The sequence below is a fragment of the Rosa chinensis genome, chromosome 2 (genome assembly GCF_002994745.2).
Source record: "Rosa chinensis cultivar Old Blush chromosome 2, RchiOBHm-V2, whole genome shotgun sequence".
Taxonomy (NCBI): Eukaryota; Viridiplantae; Streptophyta; class Magnoliopsida; order Rosales; family Rosaceae; genus Rosa; species Rosa chinensis.
Window position 1 is genome coordinate 47,064,018 of NC_037089.1, and position 16,263 is coordinate 47,080,280.

Sequence of the window (16,263 nt, forward strand, 5' to 3'; positions counted from 1 at the left end):
TTTCTCAGTTTTTCTCTCTCTTTATGCAGTTCTTTAGTAGTCTGTTTGCATATAGCTACCAACTCAAGTCTGTCTACAATTGAAATTATGAATAGTAATTTGTACTGTTTACCTTTCGAATTAGAGGATGACTGTCAGCTTCATATATATATTCAAATGAAACAAACTCTGATGGGCCCACCACGTTTCGTAAAACAACATATATATAAACTTTATGAAAGAGACATATGCAGATGCAGACTCTAACAGATCAAGACTTCAAAGAAAAAGGGTACTAATGGTAGTGATTTTGAAAAGAGGGGTAGGTAGGAAAGAAAGTGAGAAAAAGTTGTGTAAAAGGGAACAAAAATAATACACTGGGGTGTATGAGAAGTATTTTCCCAGATTTGGGGTGTATGAGCATTAACCCTTTATTTTATTATACAACATATAAAATAGTGCAACTAAAACAAACAAAAAACTATAAATACTAGTATATATAATTGATTAAAAACATAGTAAAAAAAAAAAAGTTAAGTATATATTGAGTATAACCACGTGGTGTGGTGTGTTGGTCGAATGGCCTAGTCTGAAACCCCCAGGTCTAGCGTTCGAATCCCAGCTCCATCCCGTGGCCAGCAGATTTGAGGGACCCTTTGGGTTCGTGCGTCTGCGGTGCAGTGGATTAGTCTGGCTTTGCCAGGCTTTCGCCGCAATGTCGGTGCAGGTGTCCTAGCGCTGGGATACCACTGCATGGGTGTGTGAGTTACTAACAACTAACCCGATCAAAAAAAAAAAAGTATATATTGAGTATTTATAAATAAAAAAGTCATTAATTTTAGTATTTGACCAAAAAAAATATTTTAAACCTGCCCACTTAGGCGCCAGTGCGCCATCCATAAGTAAAACTCCAATGTTAGCAGCATTGTTTGGGAACACTGATGTAAAGTTTGATCAGTGACATCTAAAGTGAAAAAAGGTCCAATATTAGCAGCATTCTTTGGGAACACTACAGCCTATAATGCTACAGTTACAGGACTTGCTAACTAGGAATGTATGTTTATCTTCGCAATGCATCACTCTTTCTTGGAACTTAGTATATCAAACCTAACTATGTGCTTGAAATTTGTGGTCTTCTTGTTGCTCTTAGTAAAGAACACAACATATGAATTATCAAAGAAACTCTTAATGGCCTACAAATATTGTCTACAGTTTTGGTCTACAAGAGAAAATTCTAAGCCATAATCCCTACCAGAGCCTAAGTTTCGCAAGTGACAAATTGCTATACCTACTAAGAAAAACCCCTGCGTGATGCTGCGAGGCAAATTTGTTATGTTCAGATTATGGACAATTAGTTCAAACAAAGTTTATATAAAAGGGGCATTCATTCAATAACAGAATACATTGTTTTACCCTAGGTCTAGGAGATGCATTGTACATGCATCATATGTATAAACCATTGGTTTATCAAAAAATGATTAGTCTGATTTCATTACAAAATATTGCCATGCAGGGAGCAAAAAGGATTTTCATGGCTTCAGTGGTTGCTAATTGACATTGTTCAAAAGTGCAAAACCATTAGCTTTTCAAAAAATGGTTCATGTCATTGTAGTTCAGAGGATGCCATGTAGTGAGCAAAAAGTAGATGTCATTGGAGTTTTGGCCTTTAATATTGTTTGGCATGTATCTGCGGAGATTTTGGTGTGCTCTTGCCTTGTTCTTGTGCACTTCTATGTTGAAGCATTGAAGAATAGATGGAATGTTGGTTAGTATGGGAGGTTGTATTTTTAAACAGAAATGTGAAGGGAAGATCAAAAACTTGGATAAGGTATAGCTTGAAAGAACAACGTGGAACAAAATTTTCAGTCTTTCCAATGGGATGACAGCAATTCTTGACCTTCATCAGATAGGCAATAACAAATGCATTATTGTAATGAGCTAAGGTTATAATTTACGTTCTAATGCCTATAGATTAAAGAAGATAACTAATTCGATGCATTGTACATATCATCCTTTCAAAGATCTCTAATGTATATAGCAAAACAAATTTCATTCACTGTTCTAAGGTTTTCTAACATGGAAAACACGTAGCAAATGTAGAGTTCCTAATTTTAAATCCTAAATTCGCGAAGAACTGAAAGCTATTTAGATTAGGGTGTGAGGCACGACCCTGGAAACACTTGAAGAGTCAATCATGTTTACTCACATGTAAAACTTACTCTGCTCATGTTTAGAAGAAGTCTCTTCAAATTTCCCTAAAGATCAACTGCCACATTTATCTATCCTATAGCAAATGGAAAAGCCCACACAACTTTGATACAGAAAGATCAGTTATGCCAAAAATTAGCTTGAAAACTTAAAAATATCAAGAAAGCTAGAATGGGAACATTATCAAGAAACCTACCAGAGAATTAAAGAGAAGGCTTTAAAGCATTGCCATAGAAAATGCCAACAGAATTCCATTCTCAGCTTTCTTAATTCCATCCTCAATGGTCCACATAAATCCATTAACTTGGACATCATCCATTACGAAAAAAAAAAACATAAACAGAATTGTTCACACACAAAAAAGTTAACATGTAAACGATGAGATCATAAGCCATGACTTTAGCAATGAAGGATTAATAGCTCCATTTACCAAAACACACAAATCTTCATTGTCACTACTGTTATAATCAAACAATAAGTACAATTCACTGACTTAGAAAGAGACAGATACGAAAGAAAATGAAAAATTAGCATTATAAAGCTATAATCGAGCAGGAGGGAAAGAGTTAAGATACGGCAAATCTTTAAGAAGCTGAAAAATCATTCACTCTGTGAAATAAAGATAACAGCATTTTGATAAGAGGAACTGGTAAAATTAGAGAAACTGGAGTCCCTTTTGCGGTTATTACCAAATTTACTATTATCAAACGTCATACCTTCATATAAGTGTCAATGTCTGGTTCTGGGACAATACCAGCTATTTCTGGATTGCTTGAGATAACAAATCGGGTCCGGCACGTCATGGGAGGATCCAAATCTAAACACAATTTGACAAAAAAAAATATACATAATCAATCCAAAATAGATTCTGAAGAGGAATCTATTTGATGTTAATTTGCTTTCTGTTGTATAAGTTTCTTATCAACTGTGTGCATCTTCCTTCGCTATGGAATTATTATGAATAACTATAATGGTGACTTGCATAACCAACAGCATGCATGCTTTAAAAGTTATACATAATATGGTCATACAGTGAATGACTATACATTCACTCTTGTTGTATTTTCAGCATAATTACCCCAAGTAAGACCTCATCAATACAAAGAAAGAATCAAAACAAACCATAGCTCATTGAGATCATCCCAAGACTTTAGACGCAGTTTTTGATGTCTTCCAACTTAGACCTAATAACAATTGAAGCATCAAAAATAGAAGTAGCTTAAATATCTATCACTAAAGCAATACATAATGCATCAAAAGAGTGTTGTGGAAATACATTGAACAACGTGACATTAGAGAATCAATTTTAGAAGTTAAAATTATGCAAAATGTGTTGGATAATCGCAAATAAAATTTCTCATGCTGCAGAAGGACCAAATTTCATAAAGCCAGGTATTAAGTTCAATTAAGAATGCAGATCACCCACTAATACAGAGTGTAATCCCTAGTATCACTGCAACCAAGTTCCTTATCTTGGGGATCTTCTGACTTTGATAAACCCATATAGCATTTATATGATAATCACAACATTCGACACTTGACCATCTTTTCTATTGCAACTTTGATTCCCTTGGAAGTTAGAATTAATAGAAAAATTGATCTATGAAATGCATTTAAGCTCTAATTGGTCTAATAGTTACAACTAAATATCAAAAGAACTAAAATAGCGACAGAAGACTCCTTGACCCCCACATGATATACTTTTACCCTCTATAGCTCTGATTCTAGATTCTACTGACCACAATAAAACTCTGCAGTCAGTGAAATGCATACTACCAACCTTGCAATATCTAGATCATCTTGCGAGCAAAAGAGTGAAAATCATCTTGCGAGCAATTTAAATTGTAGTTCCAGGTACTGTCAACCTTACAGTATTGAGATTCTTTTTAGTCACCAAAAGTATATAATTGAAATGATGTTATTTCCAATCCTAATGTGAGTCATCAAAAGGTCTGCATACACATACTATTTGAAAAGCAAAACTAATTAACCTCTGCCTTGCACTTTAAATTTCTTCAATTGATCCTCGTTAAGTATAAAATCCAAAACCCACAATTCATACATGCACTGAACAACAGAAAACAATGGAAACAAAAAGCATGTACCATATACAACTGGCTTTTCTTTATCAGGCTTCCTACCTGCTTCAAAGAATTCCTCAAGTGGGTTGTGAGCCGTCATCTTAGCCATAGAAGCAGCACCAGAAGGTTCTGATTTGGCTGTAGCAAACAATGTTCGCCTGAAATACCTTGACACCATCATCATTGTAACCTGAGCTCATAATTGCAGCAAGATTAGAACAACAAAACGAAAGCAAGCAAACGACTTTATGAATAGGGTACAGAAGTCGACCTATGCTTATTAAAATTTAAAACCAAAACGACGACCCATTTTGGTGTTTTTCAGTTGGGGATTTTCAGAAACACAGAGTGCAGGTTGTAACTCTATATCTCCCATAGATTTCAGTCTATGAATTCCAATTCCTTTCATTTAAAATTACACATTAAATGTTCTAAGAGCAACGGAGCATGGAACAATCAATAAACCCTCGAATTCCTTGCTTTTGGAGCTTTGATCTTAGCTTTTTAGGCCTCAATATCAGTTTGTCATAGATATATAAGAACAACACCAGAAACCCACCCACCAATACTGACAATATGATCTTTGCTACTACCACTAACAGCTCTGCTTCAACTTACTGACCTTCCCTGCCGCTGCTTGTAAATCTTCATTTCTCATTGTATGGTTTATGACTGTTACTCAATACTGACAACCCGGGATCTTCTCCTTTCTATTCCAGCACTGTGGTGTCTTCTATTGCCTAAACACGGAGGTGCCATTGGTATCTTCATATACCAACGGCAGCCTGAAATTGTGGAAAAAATAAATAAATAAAAAGCAAAGGCAAAACGCAAAATCATCTTTTCAATTTCTTATAAATAGGGGCTAACAAAGAAAATTAGGGCTGTCACTCGGTCAGTTCGAATCAGTTATAAATATTACCAATTTCAAAATCAAAGCTTTTGGTTTCAAAATTGAGTTACCAATTAACAACCAAAATTTTCAGTTTTTAATTATATTTACCAAATTCGGTATTTCGGTTTTCGGTATTACCAACTTTAGAACAACTAATTCTTTATAATATAAATTAGAATGAACAAAACTAAGTTTTGAATTTTATAGTCATAAACTTTGTATTCATCTACTAATTATAGCTTTCTTTTGTATATATAACATCAAGTTTTAGCAATTTTCAATAAAACTAGGTTATTTAACTATCTTTGACTAGGTTACTTAAAATACATGTACTATTAATGCAGTATATGTAGCAATGTTCATACTATTATAAAAGTTTTTATGTTTATTTCTTAATATATATGTATGTGTATTGAAAACTGTAGTATATAAATGACAGAACCCGACCCAAGTTTCACCCCTAAACCCGGATACGAGCTTGCGGGACCCATTTCTTAGGAAATCCTGACGAAAAATCGGCAGAACCTCCCCTGAAATGAGCTAACCCAATATTTACATCCCAATGCGTAAAACTAAACTCACACACAAAGATACATCCCAATATTTACATTCCAAGAGCATATGTTACAATCCGAAAGTACGAATTCCATCACAACCTCAGTATGATAACATCAACTCAAACAAAAGCATTCTCCAAATTTAAAAAGGGTTATCAGAGCAACACTAATAGCTAAGCTGATATTATACAAGGTAGGTTAAGTAATAACCTACGGACAAAACGGAAGCGTTGATTCCAAAGTCTCTAATTCCTGGACGCAATCTTGGCCAATCTGAAATCTAGGCATTTGAAAACGAAGGGCCCAGGGGAAAACATATAAAATCCATTAGAGTGAGTGGACAAAACTGAAACAAAATCTGAAACAATTAATGGAATGCTTCCCCATTTCTCTTTTCAGCAAAACCAACATGCAGCGAGATTGCACACTATTTCCAACTCAATCCTTTTCAAGAAAACTAATTTGATGATTAGGAAGGACTGCTTCCTAATCATTTCATGCCATCTGGGAGGGACTGCCACTCAGACGACGCATCGGAAGGGACTGCCAACAGGAATAGGAGGCGGTGGGTAGATGGGACTGCCAACTAGCCACAGGTAGTAGAAGGGACTGCCAACTAACTACCTCATGTCATCTGGAAGGGACTGCCAACCAGGTGACGCATCGGTTGGGACTGCCAACCGAGCTGTAGTCTGGAAGGGACTGCCAACCAGACTATTACCTAGAAGGGACTGCCAACTAGGTAAGATACGCATGCGCCAAGATAGCCTCCTTGCCAACTGCTTTCTATAATTCCATTCCTTTCATGAACCATATTTACTAACATAGTATTCCATTAAAAACTTAATATTATGCTGCATGCATTATTTAAATAAAATAAAAGTCCACTCACTAGTGAGTCTCGCAGCTAATCCTATTGCCTGCCAGTGTCCTCCTCCCTCGAGGGCTCAGTACGTCCTGTAATAATTGGGCATGATATAATTAACCTCACAAAAAAAATAATTAAAGAATTAAAACTCATTCCCTTGAAAAAAATAATGCTTGTTATTCACAAAATTTCCTCTAAACTTCCCCCTATTCAATTTATGATTCAGATTCTCAAATTCAGAATTCATCAACTAATCGACATCCTCGCTAACTCTCTAATCTTCACAAGGATCGTCTCGATAACTCATTTAATTCAATTTCAAATCCTTAATCACAATTATCCACCAAAATAACATAATTTCCTTTTCTAAAATATCCATATTCTTTCTTAATTTTTCCTTTCAATTCACAAACTCAACTCCAATTCCTCAACAAAGTATAACAATTCCGCAATATTACTATTAACATTTAGTCAAGAGATTCAACTCATAACCTTTATAAACCTTAAAATTCCAAACATCCAACCAAACAATTAATCTCAAGTCTAAAACAATGCTAATCGAAGGTTCCCAACATCAAGTAAGATTTAACAACACAACACAACGCAGTTAACTAGTCTGACAGAGTCTCAACACGCCACCACCAGTGGCGGCGCGTGGTTTCACGCACCATCACACCAAACCCCATATCCGGCCAACTTATCTAGCCCAAACACATCACCACAGCAAACCCAGCAATCTTTTACCTGCAATAACAGCTAAAACTAAGGAGAAGTGGTCAGAATTTCACTCCCGATGGCTACTGTTCATCACCACTATTCATCATCACTACCACTTCCTCCGGCCAAAACAAGCTACAATAAGGTCGGAAATGTGCTTAACACTTCACAGAGAACCAAAATCACAAGGATTTCCGGCCGGAGACCGCCGGAAATTGAAAACCCAATCGGAAAATTCCCAAACCCGATCGGCAATCCTCCCCAAATTAGTTGTAAGACCCCGGAAATTTGTTATTAATGTCTTAGAATTTCCTTGAATTAATAAAGTGTTCGTTAGTACGATTTCTTGATTCGAGGGCAGAGCGGAAGTGTTTCGGACGAATAATTACTCGAAACATATTATTTTCGAAGGGTCAAAGGGTTGACTTTTTATTCGTTGGGTTTCTCCAAAAACTTCCTTCACGAAAGTTGTAGAGCGCGTCGATACGAGTTCGTGGATATGCGGAACGCAAGAATTGGAGTTCGTATGAAGAAGTTATTGCATTTGGAAAAGTTTCCATTTTGGGTATATATACCTAGCTATTTTTGGAAATTTCCAAAAAAAATAGGGTTTCTATTTTTGGTGCAGTCAGCCTCTCTTTCTTTCTCCCCGAGCCCGAGTTGCCCTCTCTCCTTCGCCGGCCGATTTCTCCACCGTCCGGCCACCTTTTGCTTCGATTCCAAAAGGAATCTCCTCAGTCCCCTCTGTTTTGCTCCGGCCACTATAGCTCGAGTTCTTTGAGGGCTTTTCTAGCCCAGAGGAAGTAGAAGCTACATCCAAGAAGGCTTGCTGCGATTTGATCTGTGGAGCTCGAATTTTGAAGATTGGGAATCTAGGGTTCTTCGAATTTCTGAACTTGCGAGGTAAATTTCGGCCAAATGACTTTGATTCTAACTTTGTGCTAGTTATGAATGTTTCAATTGGAGTTGAGATGAAGAACTTTCATGTTGGAAGTTTTATCAAATTTTGACTTTGGTTTGGTGGGGTGTCGCCACTGTGGTGGTGGTTTCCGACGGCTTCCAGCCACCTCTGGGTAGTTTCTGCTCCTCAGTGCGATCTACTCGTCGATACAAGCATTTCGATATATAGTTTGTAATTTTTGGAGATCGTATGGTTAAATTATGAATTTTACGATTTCGATCGATTCTTATCATTCGATTTGTGATCTGTGAAGATCGGACCGTCCAATGGACTTATAGTTTTGATATAAAGATCGTAGGACTGTCCTGATGACCTAATGTGGTCATGGATGAAGATCCGACCGTTAGATCTTCGTATAAGTGCGTTTTATGAATTGTGTGCTAAGTTGTGACCGTATGTGATTAGGTGATTGACGGTTTGAGTTGGCGGACAATTGTGAATCCTATTTTGAGCTGTTAAGAAGATGCAGCGGGAATTAGAGGTGAGTAAATCTCACGTGGTTCATTGACGAACGGATTTATTTATTACTCGGAATTACATGTTTAATTGTTAAATCATTTTTGAAACAAATTATTCGTTTTAAAATATATGAACTTGATCGACAATGGTTCATGGGTAAGTTAAAACAATGTTTTGCTATAAAATGATTTTCGAGATGAATAATTTATAAAACTATAGTTGGTATTAGTGGTCATTCCTGCGTGAATGACTACGTATATATATATATATATATATATATATATATATATATATATTTTCGTGGAATATATATTTTGGATGGTGTGACATTGGTGAAGTAATGATGGTGATTTGATTGCTTTATTATTGCAAACATTTACTCTTTTCGGGAATACAATTCATCATGTGTGTGATTGATGTAATTGTATGAGTGAGCGGTTTACAATTCATCATGTGAGTGATTGGTGTAATTGTATGAGTGTAGCGGCATACAATTCATCATGTGAGTGATTGGTGTAATTGTATGTGTGTAGCGGCATACAATTCATCATGTGAGTGATTGGTGTAATTGTATGTGTGTAGCGGCATACAATTCATCATGTGAGTGATTGGTGTAATTGTATGAGTGTAGCGGTATACAATTCATCATGTGAGTGATTGATGGAATTGTATTAAAAGAGTAATTGGAGTTGATGGGTGATCATCTACTCTAGTTGAAGTTAATGGGTGAACATCGACTATCGACTTTAGTTTGGAGTTTATGGGTAATTATTGACTTTAGTGTGAGTTGTTTGACTTCTTCATTTATTTTCCTTTTCTTCCTAATTGTTTGTTTTAATGTAATCTCCTGAACTAAGTTATATACAGGGATTACTGCTTTTCGTATTGTTTGTTTTAATATAAATTCCTGAACTAAACTCTATGCAGGGATTTATATGATTTATTTTGTTTGTTTTAATGTGATCTCCTAAACTAAGTTTCTATGCTGGGATTACTGATTTTACTTAATGATTGTTGTGAGTATAGTGGTGTTGTGGGATTTGGAGTGAGGTGAACTGAGTTGTGATGCCCTAAGGTTGGCAATTGGTTGTTATTGTGAGACAATGAGTATGATTTCGTGGTTGTGCCGTTGAGGCAAGGAATGGTGATCTGTTAGATTGTGGGGACGTAAAATGTTTAACATAATTGGAGTTATTTGTGTAATTGGAGTTTGTGGGAAAAGAGATAAAATGAATTGAGAGACAGAGCATGTGGGTTTTTAGTTGGGTTGAAATTATTGAGCATGATAAAAATTTATTTGAACTTGATGCTTTTGTTGTGATAATTGCTTATTGATGTTGTTAGACTGAGATAGTGAAAGCTTGTTTTGTGGAATTAAATGTTAATGCTTTAATTGTCTCACGAATTGAGGAATTATAAGCATGCGTGACGTGAGTCACTTTAATTGAGTTTACTCATACGGGCTGAAAAGCTTACAGGGTTTGTTTTGTTCATTCCCGATGCACTATTCTATGGTGTAGGGGTTTTTGTGCAGGTTTGATTATCGAGTGATCATTATCAAAGCTGAGGTGTACGTTCGATAGCGTGGACGTGGAAGGGTGTTATTAGTTTTAAGTCTTCCGCTGGGTAGTGAGTTGTGGTGGGTGTGTTTACTTATTGAATTGTCATTCAGTTTGATTTGTAAACTATCTGTAGTGTAATATGTGACTCTAAAGAACAAGTCGGTATTGACATTATGAGTTCAGTTTGTTTGTTGCTTAGTTTAAATGAAAAAAAATTTCTATATGTGTTTTCCTGTGTTTGTTCTCGCGTTTCGGATTTGAATTTTCTTTATTCAAAATTCGGGGAGTGACATTAGTTCAAATCAAGGCTACCCAACGTAAATCATGTACCTGAGATGAAAGAGAATGAAGAGAGGAAGCTTCGATGGCCGGCGACGAGTCCCATAAGGTCCGGCTGCAATGATTTCGCCGGAATTTGGGTCCGGTTCGTGGAGAAGAGGAAAGAAAAGGGGGGAAGGGTTGGAGGTCGGGCTCTGTCCCGATTTTCACTCTCTCTCCTCTTATTTACCCATTTCCCCTCATAGAAACCAATAATTAAAATAAAGGAATAGTAACTTCAAACATTAAATCATAGCTTCCCTGTAAAAACTCCGATCTATACAAACTGCGTGTCCATGAACTCAATTTTTCGTAACCTACGACGTTCTCAAGGAAAAATCCAACGTAACGGACAAAATAGAAAGTCAACTCCTCGGTCAAAACAGGTAAAAACGTAACTCATAAAGATTTTAAGGTACGGGGCCTTACAATAAATATAATATTCAGATAATCAGTAGATTTGGTATTTACCAAAACCAAACCAACTTTTTCAGTAATTTTCAATTTCGGTATTATCGGTCTCCGTTACCAAAAAGTCGGTTTACCAAACCTAAAACATCGGTTGGTATTCGGTCGGTTTGATAATTACCAAACCAAGTGGCAGCCCTAGAGAAAATCTATAGTAAATTATAGGGAAAAAAAATGCAACAGTACCTGACCTTTGGCCTATTAGTAACTTTACTACCTGGCAAAAAAAAAATTATCACTTTGGTACATGAAGTTCAAAACTCGACCCAACTTTAATACTTAAAACAGTGTTGGCCGTTACGGCGTTATGCTAACTTGAAGGACATATAAGTAATTTCAACTCTAATTTATTTATTTATTACTATTATTATTTTATTTTTTTTAATTTCAACGCACTCTCTTCTTCTTCCTCTCTCTCCCCCCCCCCCTCTCTCTGCTAATTTCCACACACTCTCTCTGTCTCTTCTTCAAGCTCGAGCAAATTGGGCTGGAGAAAGATTTTCCGAGAAGCAACACATAGTTGTTTGATCTCGGACTTGGAGAGATGGACCTGCTTCCCAGGCCTGGCCAATCGGACCTCCGTGCCCCTACGATGCCTTTAATTTAAATCTCAGATCCCTCACCAGTCGGGGATTTGACAATCTAGATTTGTCTTTTTGTAATTGTTGTGATCTTGGTCTGAATTGGTTGTGGCAGAGGTTGGGTAATCGATCCAGATTTGGATTGATGTTGTTTGATGTTTCCCAGGCTGTGAGGATCGGAGTTAGGGCCTTGATTGGTGGTGGGATTTGCGGTGACTTCTCTTTTTCTGGAAGATACGACGGCTTCTAGGACGGTTTTGAACTGCAGACAGCGACCGAGTTTTGGTTTTGTGGTCTGACTTTGTACACGAGATCGGTCCCCATTGTAAATTGTTTGGATTGCTTGGTGTGCTACATCTCTATTGCCGTCAATGGTGATGGTAATATCGATGGCGTCCTACATGTCCGATGTTCTGGGTATGCAATGGGTTTTCTGGAGGATCAGCGATGGAGGAGATGAAAAGATTGAGTTTATGGCTGAATTGAAAGCGAGAGAGAGAGAGTTGTGTATGTGTGTGTGTGTGGAGGAGTGTTACACAATGATGACGATCGTCTTGTCTAATTTTGAAAAATCAGGGAAAGAAGGAATTATAGGTACATTGAACAAGACCAGATTTGGACAAAACCTTCTAGGGGCACAACCAATGCGTCTCTGACCTCGCCTTCTCCCTTGACTCCCAGTTCATGGTCTCCGTCTCCGACGACAAAACCCCCCACCTCTTGGACTTCGAAACCGGCGACCTCATCAAAACCCTCCGCGGCCATACAAACCAAGTTGGGAGAAACAAGAAGACGAGGAGAGCTTGAGGAAGAAGAAGATGAACATTGAATGGACCATAATACCCTTCAAAGTTTGTTTGCTAGGTGGCTAACGCCGTAACGACCAATAGTGTTTTAGGTACTAAAGTTGAGTTGGGTTTCTAACTTCAGGTACCCAAGTGGTATTTTTTTTTTGTCAGGTACTAAAGTTACTAATGGGCCAAAGATAAGGTACTGTTTGCATTTTTTTTTCCCCCTAAATTATACATACATCTAAAGCTGAACCCACTATTCATATGGGCCTGAAATGAAGTGACGCTTTTGCCCTTTGTTTTATTCTCAATTACAGATTTCGTGTTAGTCGGATACGGCTGTTGTGTAATGCTTGATCGTGTGAATGCTGGTCTTGCCCTTGAGTTTAGTGAATAAAGTAAGCGCCTGATATTGTAGTGGGTTTGGGATGTCTCGATTGAACTTAGCCATCAGACGCGCATATCGATCTTCATCGTTTCACAGTATCAAGTGCAATCGATCTGGATTTGTTTTCGTGCATAGAGAGTGAGAGATTGTGAAAGGAGAAGAGGAGCAATCGATCTGTATTCGTTTGGGTGGAGGAAGAGGTGGGTGAGAATATTTGGATCCACTTCGGGAAGGAGTTTTCAGCAGAAGAAGAAGGGGTTTTATTTTTAGCAAAAGCAAACTTCCAGGTAAATTTGGATCCTTTAGAGCTTTTACCTTCTTGGGTTTTTTTCTGAAAAATCTGATCACTCTGAACTTTTGTTCTGGGTCTGTTTAATTTCATCGGTTTTTTTGATTTCTGAGCTGAATTGACAGAGAGTGGGGGTTGATTGGTTCGATTAGGTTTTGGGTGTCCACTATTTGATTAGAAAGTTTGGTTCTTCTAAGAAATTTGTATTTGATTGATTGCAGATAGAGCTTCTGGGCGGTTGGTTGGGCCGATTGGGGAAAACGGTGGAGTTGCAGACGCCACAAATTCTACGGGTGAAAGGTAATTTCTAGGCCGTTGAATATGATGGTGTTCTCCATTTTGTTATGTTCTGTTTGCCTTCTGTTCTCATATATTTGAGATGAAAAAAATGGGCTTCTCAATGTCAAATTGACAGCTATACATAATCTTCCTAACAAGTACCGGGAAGATTTCAATTTCCCCAATTTGAAACTCACATTTAACAATAGGCAAGGTTTTTACTTCATCATTCCACATAAGAGCATTCAGGGGAAGCAATGAACTGGCTCTAGAAGTAGTAAACATCTTACAACCAAAAAGAAAAAAGGCAGTAACATCTCTTTTTAGTTATCTATGATTTTATTATGACTTTTATGATAATTTACAGTGTAGAGAAGAAGAAGGGATGGTCTTGGTATATTGGGTCTGTCAGTAGATTTGAAAGGTGAGTTCTTTATATATATATATGAATCAAGATCCCCATAGAGATATGCAGTAACCACATCCATGAGCTGCATTTCCAGTCCTTTGGAAACTACCAAGCTAACTAAGTAGCGGAACGTTATAACGTCTATTACGGGAGAGTATGTCTCCTCGTAGTCAATTCCAGGGCATTGTGAGTGAGAAACCTTGGGCCACAAGGCGAGCCTTGTATCTCAGGACTTCATTATTCTCATTACGCTTTCTGACAAAGACCCATTTATGTCCTACAGGCTTTACACTTGGCGGAGTTAGGACTACCGGGCCAAATACCCATTTATGTCCTGGATTGCTTCTTTCCATTTAGGCCAATCTGTTCTTTGTTGCCATTTTGCAACAGAGCTTGGTTCAATATCATCGTGCTCTATGATTTCTTGAGCAACAGAGTATGCAAATATATCATCCACGTGTATGGAAGATCTTTCCATCAACTCATACGCACTCTCATAATCCATTGAGATTTCTTTGTTCTCTGGAGTCATTTCAATCATCGGAGCGTCCTCCAGTATTGACTGATGGACATAATTATAATCAGAGACAATCTTATGAAAGGGATTCTCTACATTTATGATTAATGGATCGGTTTGTGCCTTACTCGCCCTCTTCTTCCTTGGGTGAGTGTCAATCAAACCAAGTGGCCTCCCCCACTTCCTTTAGGGAGCCACAGCCTCAACCACACCTCCACTAAGTGTGGTTGCAGTGCCTCTACCTGCGGCACCGTGCCCCTTGTTGGGGACTTCTAACCTTGCAGGTACATTTGCAGCTGGTATATGTGATCTTGTCACTTTTGCGTAATCAGTAAACGCATCAGGCATCAAATATGCTACGTTCTGAAGATCGATTATTCTTTTCACTTCACTTTCACATTGTGAAGTGTAAGGATCAAAATGAGACAGACTAGGGACAAACCATGACAATTCCTGTTGTTCCCTTGGAAAATCCTTTTTCCTATCTCCCCCTAACGACCGGAAGACTGTCTCATCAAAGTGACAATCCACAAATCTAGCTGTAAAGAGATCGCCTGTCAAGGGTTCCAAATCACCGATAACTGTTAGGGATTCGTATCCAACATAAATACTTAATCGTCTTTGGAGACCCATTTTAGTACTCTGTGGGGGCGCAATAGGCACATATATTGCGCAACCAAATAAGCGTAAGTGTGAAATGTCAGGCTGATATCCAGTTACCAACTGGTACGCAAAAAATGGTTGGCTAGTAGTGAGTCTGAAAAGAATAAGTAGAGCTGCGTACAATAATGCATAACCCCATGCAGCTATAGGTAGGTTGGTGCGCATAACCAATGCCCTAGCCACCATCTGTAGCCTTTTGATGGTGGCTTCTGCGAGACCATTTTGTATATGCACATGGGGTACAGGATGCTCTACATCGATCTCAATAGACATGCAATATTCATCAAATGCTTTTGATGTAAACTCTCCAGCATTATCAAGCCTTATAGACTTGACAGGGTGATCAGGGTGGTGAGCCCTTAAACGTATAATCTGTGCTAGGAGTTTTACAAATGCAGCATTTCTTGTGGACAATAAAGCGACATGTGACCAGTGTGTTGAAGCATCCACCAGAATCATAAAGTACTTGAATGGTCCGCATTCTAGATGGATAGGTCCACAGATATATCCTTGTATCATTTGTAAGAATGGAATATTTTGTTTTGTATAGGAAGGTCTCGATCCTGTTTTTGTTAAAGAGCAGGATTTGCAAAACGAGTGATGTTCCTTTGAAATAGTCAATGAGGCATAATGGGAGGGAGGTAGTGCTTCTGGTACTTCTGAAGGCAATAGCTGCATTTGAGCAGTACTAGGACCGACACCTTGCAGTGTGGCGGATTTTTCTCCCATTTTATTTTTCATTCGAAAGAAGGGATGTCCATGTGAGTTATTTAAAATACTGATCATCATGTCACGACCGGGGTGCCCTAGGTGGTCATGCCAAAGCCTGTGTGAGTCAGTGTCCCACATTTCATTGTTAGTGACAGCATATGATTCAATGATCCGAATCGTAGTGAGGTACAGTCCACTAGATTGACTCATAAGTTTCTCTAAAATGCGTTTCCTTCCACATTCATTAGAGGTAATACAAAAGTACTAAGTTCCATTCTCACATTAGATTTCTACATGATAACCGTTGGCACGAATATCTTTGAAACTTGACAAGGTTCGATTAGCTCTTGGTGCATATAGAGCATATCTCATATTATTTAGAGTATTTAGGTAGAATGATGATCTTTTCATTCTAATAATTTTTTTCTCTAGATGTATTGCTTTACATCTTTATAGTGCTATTTTTGAACCATGTGTAGTAAATAAATTCAATTGCTTCAAAATAAAATTCAAAATTTATTAATAAGCCAACGATAATCAAATCAAGGTCTTGTTCAGAAAT

At 37.7% G+C, this 16,263-nt stretch overlaps 1 protein-coding gene across 4 annotated transcripts; it reads right to left on the reverse strand.

Annotated features, from left to right (window-relative positions):
- Nucleotides 1-1,366: 1,366 nt before the first annotated feature.
- On the reverse strand, nt 1,367-5,025 carry LOC112190979. 4 transcript variants are annotated; one of them, XM_024330495.2, is made up of 4 exons: nt 4,891-5,025; nt 4,329-4,458; nt 2,904-3,004; nt 1,367-1,706 (listed from the first exon to the last, which is right to left on the reverse strand). In XM_024330495.2, the coding sequence occupies exons 1-4, from the start codon at nt 4,924-4,926 to the stop codon at nt 1,593-1,595; spliced, it is 381 nt and encodes a 126-aa protein (XP_024186263.2). In that variant the 5' UTR covers nt 4,927-5,025; the 3' UTR covers nt 1,367-1,592. The 4 variants fall into 4 exon arrangements, with proteins under 4 accessions (XP_024186263.2, XP_040369271.1, XP_040369269.1 ...); XM_040513337.1 differs by having other exon boundaries at nt 1,367-1,709; XM_040513335.1 differs by having other exon boundaries at nt 1,367-1,876.
- Nucleotides 5,026-16,263: the final 11,238 nt, after the last annotated feature.